This window comes from Enhydra lutris, unplaced genomic scaffold (assembly GCF_002288905.1).
Source record: "Enhydra lutris kenyoni isolate GAN:26980312 unplaced genomic scaffold, ASM228890v2 scaffoldscaffold56, whole genome shotgun sequence".
Taxonomy (NCBI): domain Eukaryota; kingdom Metazoa; phylum Chordata; class Mammalia; order Carnivora; family Mustelidae; genus Enhydra; species Enhydra lutris.
In genome coordinates, this window is record NW_019154140.1 from 6537189 (window position 1) to 6546270 (window position 9082).

Consider the following 9082-nt stretch of genomic DNA (forward strand, 5'->3'; position numbering starts at 1 on the left):
CAGCTCACTGGAGAGATGACACCGGGTGTTCTTGAAGTGCCACTGAGGAGAGGGGGAACCATGGGGACAGCAGGAAGAGATGCGGGAAAGGGAGCCTGCTGGAGGGTCTGTGAGGATTTGAGACCCCGGCCCTGGCATCGCCATAGGGAACGGCTGCACTATGCCTCAGGCCTGCTCGTCCCTGGGCACCAGCTCTGCCAGCCCAGGCAAAGACACCTGGGCCCCAGGGAAGCAGTCACATCCCCCAAACCAGAGGCCCGTGGCGCACTGTACGAGGATGAGAGAGCGTGACATGGTGGTGGCCTGCTTCCTGGGCTCAAAGAAGCAAGTGCCGACTCTTTCACATACCTTAACTTCAAGCAAGCTCACTTGTGTGTGGAATAAAGGGAGCAGAATGAAGACCCACCAAAAGGGAGAAGAATGAAGCACTCCCAGCTCTACACCCTCAGCTTCTGTGTCAGTGCAGAGGGAGGCTGCCAGAGTCCCAAACGCTCCCCTGTACGGTCCTGGCCCAGGGTGGGGGAGGGGTTCGGAGTGGAGCAGAGTGGGTCCCCTGCCTCACCCTCTCTCTTGGGGCCTCTCCTGCTCTCGGCATGGGCAGCCAGGGCTACCTAGAGCACATGGAGACATGGAAGAGGCTGGGCATGCGGGGATCCCCAGCTGGCCCTGCTCTGCCCTGGCCCACCCGGAGCGCCCCAGTGAGCTCATGTCTGCTCATGTAACCTCACAGCTCATAACCAGGATGGTGAGACAAAGCTGGAAGGCAGGCAAAGGTGAGAAGTGATGGGTGTCTCCTCAGGAATGTGCTGCCCAATTAAAACCGCCTCCCGGATGGCACGGGGCGGATGCTGGGATTATTCCCTCAGGCTGTGCCGGTCAGCCTTCAGGCTGAGCCATTCCGCAAACATTTACTGATGGCCTACTATGCAGGTGTTGAGCTGGGTGCTGGGGAGACAAGGAGATACGAGAGCCACAATGGAGAGCATAGTCTATCTGTACCAGACCCACTTTGGAAGCTGACTGTGAGAAAGTCTCAGGGGTTCTGCTGATTAAGTCCCCAGGGTCCCTTCACAGCCCCTACCCACCCAAAGTCCTTTCTACCCTCACCACAGGCCCAAGTGCTTGGCCCATTCCCTTCTCCTTTTGAAGCATCCCACAGCCCTCCATCTTCCTCTGGTCTCCCCCTCCTCTTAAGCTGGTGTAAATCAGGCTGCTGCCTCGTCAGTGTCCCTGCTCCTGGGACAGCCGGGACCTTCTGTAATGTCCATCTGTAGTGTGGACATCAGTCCTTGGCAGGGTTCCAACAGAGGTCTCAAGGTGAGGCAACACCAGGTGACAAGAGGGTGGGCTCATTCCCCAGATTCCCCAGGTAAATTCCCTAACAGAAGTGGGTCCTCAGACAAGAAAGCTGAACTTGGAAGAAAGGCCTCACACAGGAAAGAGGCCTCCCTCCTACTAAGGGCAGATGTTAGAAGAGGATAGAAACCTAAGAATGGCCTCTGTAGTGTGTGATTAAAGCCATCACAGGCTTTACCCTTAGCTAGGTCTGTATCTGTATCTTTTTTAAATTTTTTTTCAAGACTTTATTTATTTATTTGACAGAGAGAGATCACAAGTAGGCAGAGAGGCAGATAGAGAGGAGGAAGCAGGATCCCCGCCGGGCAGAGAGCCTGACACGGGGCTCGATCCCAGGACCCCGGGATCATGACCTGAGCCAAAGGCAGAGGCTTTAACCCACTGAGCCACCCAGGCGCCCCTGTGTCTGTATCTTTTAAGATTAAATCCTACAGTGAGAGACACGCCACAAAACACAATTTTGGTGGGGAGTGGTTATCTTCCTCATGTAATAAGAAGTCATAAGATAGGTAGTCCAGGGCCTGAATATGGCTCCAAATGCCACAGGGACCGAGGCTCCTTGTATGCTCCTACCCAGCCTCCTGTAACATGCATTTCTTGCCTTGTGGTCATAAGACGGCTGCCCTCTCTCCAATATTAAGTCCAAATTACAGACAGGAAGAGGACGGTTGAAGGACCAGTTGAGTCTCTGCCCCTTTTAAGGAGCTTTCCAGGGAGCGCCACACAACCTCTGCTTATATCTCATTGGCTCAAACTGAATCACATGGCAAGAAAGGCAGAGAGATGTATTTTTAACTGAGAATATTGTTGTCCCAAACAAAACAAGATTTGTATAAATAAAGAATATAAGTTAGTATAGAGCTTGCAAAGAGAGAGGTGAAGACCAGATTTCAGGAAAGAGAAGGTACAGACTGGGAGGTAGAAAAAGAGGAACAATGGCTCCTTGTTGCTTCTGATAAACATTCTTTGCTTGACCAAACTTTAGTCAGGTTCCTAAAACTTCTCATAGGCCCATCTATGTGCTTATTGCAGAATCCAGTTTTAGCAAGAACTCCCAACTCTGGATACCTGATCATTCCACCATCCCCCAGGTGATGTCTGATCACTCTGGCCTGTCTTCAGCAAGAATCCTCTCAGGTCAGTTTAGCCAGAATTCTTCTTACCCTTGAAGTTTCCCCTTAGTAATTTTCCATGCACTGACCCCCACTCTGCTCCTTGGCTCTGAATTCCTACTTGCCCATGTTGTAGTCAGAGCTGTACCCAATCCCTTCCCCCAACAGCAAGTCCGAATTGCGTCTGTCCTTATACCCATTGCCATGGCCCCCTTTAGAAAAGTCGGCCTTATGGTCTTTCACAAGTGTCATTCACTATGTCTTTTTCAGCTCTTCTTACTCTAAAGGCTCAGTGGACCGACTGTGACCAGCAGTTGGGCAGGGGGCTAGACAACAGGAGCACACAGCCTTCCCCACATAAAGAGGAAAGAGATACAGAGGTGGCGGACCTCGGAGGTGGCCAGCTTCACTCCCAATTGCCGCTCAGTTCAGAATCTCTCCTCTCTCCAGCATCATCTTAAGCAATGTCACCTGCTTAATGTCTACCCTCTGCTGCAGGCTAAGCTTAACCTGGTAGTCCGTACAAAGAAACCCACCCTTTTATTTTTAAAAAGATTTTATTTATTTATTTGACAAAGAGAGAGATAAAGAGAGCACAAGCAGGGGGGAAACCCACCCTTTTAAAAGTGTTCTCTAACCCCTTCCGTGCATGCCTTCGTGTGTGTGGACGACCAGCAAAGGCGACGCCTAAAAGCAGCAGCAGGGCAGTTTCCATGTCTTCTAAGCATCTTTACACCCTCAGCGTCCACACTGCCCCTGTGCTCAAACGGCAGTTGAGAATGGCTTTGGCAGCTGCAGGCTCCTTCCTTGTCCCCAGGCAGAGGCAACGCGCCTCCGGACACTTGACTCAGGCACCTCCCAGCCTTTCTGAGGAAGCGGAGCGTCGGCCTCTCTCCCAGTCCCCTCTCTCTCCCCCAATCTGCTCCGGGAGCAGCTCTCCACCGCCCTCTGCCAGCTGGGTTCGGAAGAGCGCATGCGCGAGCGTAAGCGTTTCCCCCACCCCGCCCCCCCCCCCTTCCCGGCGCGGCTGGTCTTCCGGCGCGTGCGCAGCGAGTGAGGGCAGCTGCGAGGACTGAAGAGGCAAGTAAACCTGCCGGAGCGGGCAGGTAGCTGCGGGTGCGGCCCGGAGAGGAGCTGCCAGGAGTCGGCGCCCTGCAGGTCTGGGGACGTCGGCGTTCGCTCACGCCTAGGCGACTCTGGTGGGCCCGGAGCGTCACTCTGTCAGGGGGTGTGACCTGAGCCCGCCTCCCGGGGCTGGGAGTGGAGGGGGATGGGGAGCTCCAAGGCCTGTTGTTGATTTGAGGCTTGTTGTTTGTCCGGGAAGGTTTTCTTGAGGAGAGAGCACAGAGTTTGCAAATAGTGGACGGGAAGGGGCGAGGCTGCGACCTGGTGGGAGCTGGGGTGCGCCGAATCCCCGGGCTGTGGGGAGCTGGGCAGGTTGGCGGAGGGCCTGCTGTTCCTCTGGCTTTATGTAGCAGGTGGGAGGGAGGTGGGGAGCATTGCTACAAAATGATGATCCTGGTAGGAAACACGCAGGTGTTTGAAATCACGGACGGCAGTTTGGTCATTTTTGTGTTTTCACTTTTCTCAGAAAAAGCAGTTTGCTCCCTCCTGGCTCGGTGGGGCCACTGACCTGCATTCGCTTGCCTCTCTATGTCCTAGGACATGACACAAGTGGCACATCCCGGCCATGGGGTCCCAGCATTCCACCTCTGCTCGCCCCTCTTACTGCAAGCGAAAGAAAGAGAACAGGGAGGATCTGCTGGCCGACAGGGAGCAGGAAGAAGCCATTGCTCAGTTCCCATATGTGGAGTTCACCGGTCGAGATAGCATCACCTGTCTCACGTGCCAGGGGACCGGCTACATTCCCACAGGTGAGAGGCTTTGGTAATCATGGGAAAGGTTCCCAAGGTACGCACAGGGCTTCTTCCATCTCCCAGGCAGAGCTTTGCTTCTAGGCAGTACTGTCATAGTCAGAGACAGTGCCCTGGACAGGAACCAACTGAGCTGACTTGATAAATTTGGGTAGGTTCCACAACTTCTGTTGGCCTCCTTATATCTGAAAGCCCTTCTTTACTTCCACTCTTTTGTTCTTTGTTTCCTTGCTTTGGAACATTCAGTTTGCTTTACGCAGTGGGATCTGTTGACAGTCCCATCTCTTTATTGCTCTCACTCATAAGGCCTGGCACAGCTTTGTAGGGGAACCATCTTGGAAGCTTCTTTTCAAGGAAGCAGGTAGTAAATCATTAACAGCCTAAGGTCTGGAAATATTTCAAGCGGGGAGAGAAAAACAGATGCTCAGGAGTGGCGCCTCCACTAAGGACAAGATCATCTGTCACTAAGTTGGCCCTCAGAAAGCCTTAACACTTTAGATGGAGAGTCACAGGTGTTTGCAGCTGGTAAGAACCCTAGAAACTATCCATTTCATAGGACATGCCTTCCTGTGACACGTGAGGAGACAGTGGCCTAGGGAGGGAACGACTACTTCCCCAAGGCCATTCGGCAGCTCCGGGCCATGGGGTAATACTAGAATAGGAACCTGGATTGCTCAACCTCCATGTCACTGTCCTGGTAGGATTAATGTTTTGCAATTTATGGCACACTCTCTAGATTTGTTTCTTGTTCCTTAGGCCCAAAATGTGAAACCTGTATCACAGAAATGTCTAATTCCAGGCAAGCATGTGTGGCGGCAGGTTGATGTGCGACATAAAGGAGAGCGGAGTCAGCGCGTGGGATTTATTTTTATACCAAAATAATTGTTCGGTTCTTTCCTAGAACAAGTAAACGAGTTGGTGGCTTTGATCCCACACAGTGATCAGAGACTGCGCCCTCAGAGAACGTGAGTTTCATGCCTCTCACCTTTCAATACTTACTTCTGTCCTTCTTTCCCTAGTCCCGTATATTTATGAGCACCAGCTAACTTTTTGAAAACTTTTAATATCTATTCTTGTAAATTCTCCGTTTCTTTTAATACTATGTGCTCAAGCAAGAGATCTCTGCCCCATCACAGTCTGGGGTTATGGAAACTACTAGAAACATTCCAAGGGCCAAGTGAAAGAGTTGACGTGGAAGGTTTTGGAGAACAGGGGTATCATGGGAGGTGAGGAAATGTTTCTGTCCCCAGAGCTCCTCTCTTCAGCTTCTCTCCCCAGATGACAGACAGCATTCAAATGGGTTTTCAAAGGCTTCTCCCTACTCCATTCATTCCTCCCTGGTTTGTGGTTCCTGGCTCTTTGTACTTTCCCCTTTCCCTCATTCCTGGCTTTGCATTTTATCTTAATTAACTGGACCTTGATATCTGACTGCCCATCTGGTTATGTGCTGTGTCATTCCAGCAAGCAGTACGTCCTCCTATCTGTCCTGCTCTGTCTCCTGGCATCTGGTTTGGTGGTTTTCTTCCTGTTTCCACATTCGGTCCTTGTGGATGATGACGGCATCAAAGTGGTGAAAGTCACATTTAATAAGCAGGACTCCCTTGTCATCCTTGCTATCACGGTAAGATGGAGGGCCTTGCTTCCCAGATCATGCACCTGCAAGTTTCGAACCCGGAACACTCATCCTTGTCTTCTCACTTGCCCTGATGCAGGCCACCCTGAAAATCAGGAACTCCAACTTCTACTCAGTGGCAGTGACCAGCCTGTCCAGCCAGGTTCAGTACATGAACACAGTGGTTGGCACATATGTGACCACTAACGTCTCCTTCATTCCACCTCGGAGCGAGCAACTGGTATGCTGTTCTCTTAGGGTCCTTGCTCCATGGGCTTCAGGGAGGAGGAGTAGGGGACTCTGGGATGCTGCAGCCTCATGACTTTGCTTTCCATTTCATTTGCATTGGTAGGAACTGTTTGGTGAGGAAGATCTGACATGCCCTGTAATTATGAGAAAGTAGGAGAAAAATCAGCATTTAAGTGTTAGGGGAACAAAAGAATTTGTTTTTTTGTTTGTTTGTTTTGTTTTTTAAATTTTTTTCCTTTTTTTTTTTTTAATTGATAGAGAAATCACAAGTAGGTAGAGAAGCAGGCAGAGAGAGAGACAGGGAAGCAGGCTCCCCACTGAGCAGAGAGCCCGATGCGGGGCTCGATCCCAGGACCCTGAGACCATGACCTGAGGCGAAGGCAGAGGATTAACCCTCTGAGCCACCCTGGCGCCCCGGAACAAAAGAATTTGTAAGAGCAAACAATTCACTACAGATCAAGAAGAGGAGGTATTATAATCTGAGGTCTGTTGGCCCCTCAGAAGGGAAGGGGTTGCAGACATTGTTAGAGGGACACAGTCTGTGTCAGGGACCATCTTGGGGAAGTATTTTATATGTGATAGAATAATGCTCCCAGGTCTGTGGATTGCTGATAATAGTACTGTTCTGGGTCAGGCAGGCCTGCCTGGCCACAGACTGATGCTGGTGTCTTATTTTCAGGTGAATTTTACTGCGAAAGCTGAGATGGGAGGACCATTTTCTTACGTATAGTAAGGACAGTGTTTGTTCTCTATATGTGTGCTCTCTGCTGGATGAAGGGGATTCAGAGTGTACTCGTTGATTGGGGCCAGTCCTCCCTTAAGTCCCAGGCTTTGGCCTGTGGGTTCCGTAAGCTTTGGCCATCTTGAGGTTTATTTGGAAGATGTGTTGTTGGATAAACAACTGAGGTGCTGGAATTTCTAAGAGAATGGTAAGCCACCAGAAACATCTATCTCCAAGCTCCAGCATTTCTGTGGTGGGTCTGAAAAAAAAAAACCAAAAAGTATTATGACGTGGAAGGGTGCATGGACACTGTGGGGACTCCGAGCTAGTGAGCCTTGGTAGCACTTAGGTCAGAAGGGAAGGGGAGGGCAGGGGCCCCAGGTAGGGCTGACCATTAACTCAGCACTCTCCTGATGATTCTTTTTTTTCTCTTTTCCTTTTTTTTTTTTTTTTTTAAACCAAACTGTCTCCCTGTTTGCTGTTTGATAGCTTCTTCTGCACATTGCCCGATATCCTGGTGCACAATATAGTGATCTTCCTGCGGTACGTGGCTCTTCTCCCTGTCCCCTTGGCCTTTGTGTTTGCGTCCGGACCATCAGGCTGTGTGACCTCACCACCTCTGCTCGGGAGGTGCTGTGTGAACCACAAGGCAGAGTCACCTAACCAAAGAGGGGGCACCCAGTGCCTTATAGGCACAGATAGAGTAGACCCTTGAGTATCCCCTAGATGCAGGGTCCAAATCACAGATCTCCAGATTTGGAGTTGGCAGCTAGAGAGTTTTCTCCATGAAGTTGGGTCTAGTTTTGTGATCCCTTTAGAATCCTAATGAGACTAGTAAAGAATTGAAAAGCTTCTTAAGGTGTAAGGACTGAGCGTTTGGCCAGCTTGCTTTCTGGCCACACAAATTACCCTGTGTCATGGGTCTGCAGGGTCTGGCTTAGAATCTTGACCTCGGAATCTACAGATGAGAAGCACCTGCTGTGGGCGTGTGAAGTGTGAGGGTCTAGAGCAGGGTTTCTCAGCCTCAGCAAAGGATTCATAGCCCTTTGTTGTCAGGAACTGTCCTTTGCACAGCAAGACATTTTACAGCATCCTGGGCCTCTGCTTGCTAAGTGCCAGGAACAGTCACCGCTTCCCCTCGCCCTCAGTTGTAACACCCCAGAATGGCTCCAGACAATGCCAGAAGTTTCCTGTGGGGTAAAATTGTCCTGAGTGTAGAATCGCTTCTTGAGGAAGTCACCTCGTGACATAGCCTTTCTGTGAATGTACGAAATTCTGGTCTCCTGGTTACATAACCATGAAGATAACGCACCTGGGGCCCATGGATTTTGTTGCCTGAGTTTGCAAGAAGTTATTTAGGCAGTTTTTCTTACTTTGTCTCAAAAATCGAATTTATTCTTCTTGGTTTTTTTTTTTTTCCACCCCCTAGAACTTCAGTGAAGATTTCATACATTGGCCACATGACCCAGAGCTCCTTGGAGACACATCACTATGTGGATTGTGGAGCAAATTCCACGGCTGTTTAGAAACTGCTGTTGGTTCTTCCATGGCAGCACCTGCCAGAAGAGACAACATCTGTTCCCAGGGCCTGAGTTTCATACCTACCCCAGGTGGTAGAAGTAGAGGAGAAGTTGTTTCTCTCAATCCCCAGCAGACATCCTCCTGCCACTTGTAGGGAGAACTCTCTGTGGCGCCACCTTTGTTTCTCAGAACCAGCAGAATCACTGCCCAGTGCCTAGCCTGTGCCCAGCAAATAGTAGGCACTCAGAGCAAGTTTGAAGAATTGAATTCCAGTCTTTTCAGCTGTTCTGGGGCATTACGCACTGAAACCCTACAGTGGTTTTAGGTTAGCAGACCGTGGAGCGACGTGAATGTTGGACTGTTCAGGCAGCCGCAGAATGGTCTCACTCGTCTGCACAGAAGAGGCAGCAGGGTCAGAACGTTTGAATACCTAAGAAAGCACAGACCGTTTAATAGGGGAAATTTTTGCACCTGTTCACAAATGCCTAGGAACTTCAAAACAAAACCCACAACTTTTTCCTGTAGAAAGTTACAATTGTTTTTACCAAGAGTCTATGTGAGGCTTGATTACCCTTCATCCATTGGCTGGAACATGGATTAAGGATTTGGTAGAAAAATAAACCCGGCTTTTGATTCA

The 9082-nt window shown here is 50.3% G+C and overlaps 1 protein-coding gene across 1 annotated transcript; it reads left to right on the plus strand.

The window, feature by feature from the left end:
• Positions 1 to 3510: 3510 nt before the first annotated feature.
• On the plus strand, positions 3511 to 9082 carry LOC111157839 (transmembrane protein 106C). Its single transcript, XM_022519517.1, has 8 exons — positions 3511 to 3626; positions 4131 to 4342; positions 5244 to 5307; positions 5804 to 5963; positions 6055 to 6195; positions 6883 to 6932; positions 7414 to 7467; positions 8354 to 9082. Exons 2-8 carry the CDS (start codon positions 4159 to 4161, stop codon positions 8448 to 8450), a joined length of 750 nt encoding a protein of 249 aa, XP_022375225.1. The 5' UTR covers positions 3511 to 3626; positions 4131 to 4158; the 3' UTR covers positions 8451 to 9082.

Coding starts and splice junctions, on each gene's coding strand:
- LOC111157839 (XM_022519517.1), top strand. CDS start 4,159: ATGGGGTCCCAGCATTCCACCTCTGCTCGCCCCTCTTACTGCAAGCGA. Junction 4,343..5,243: donor GACCGGCTACATTCCCACAG/GTGAGAGGCTTT, acceptor GTTCTTTCCTAG/AACAAGTAAACGAGTTGGTG. Junction 7,468..8,353: donor AATATAGTGATCTTCCTGCG/GTACGTGGCTCT, acceptor TCCACCCCCTAG/AACTTCAGTGAAGATTTCAT.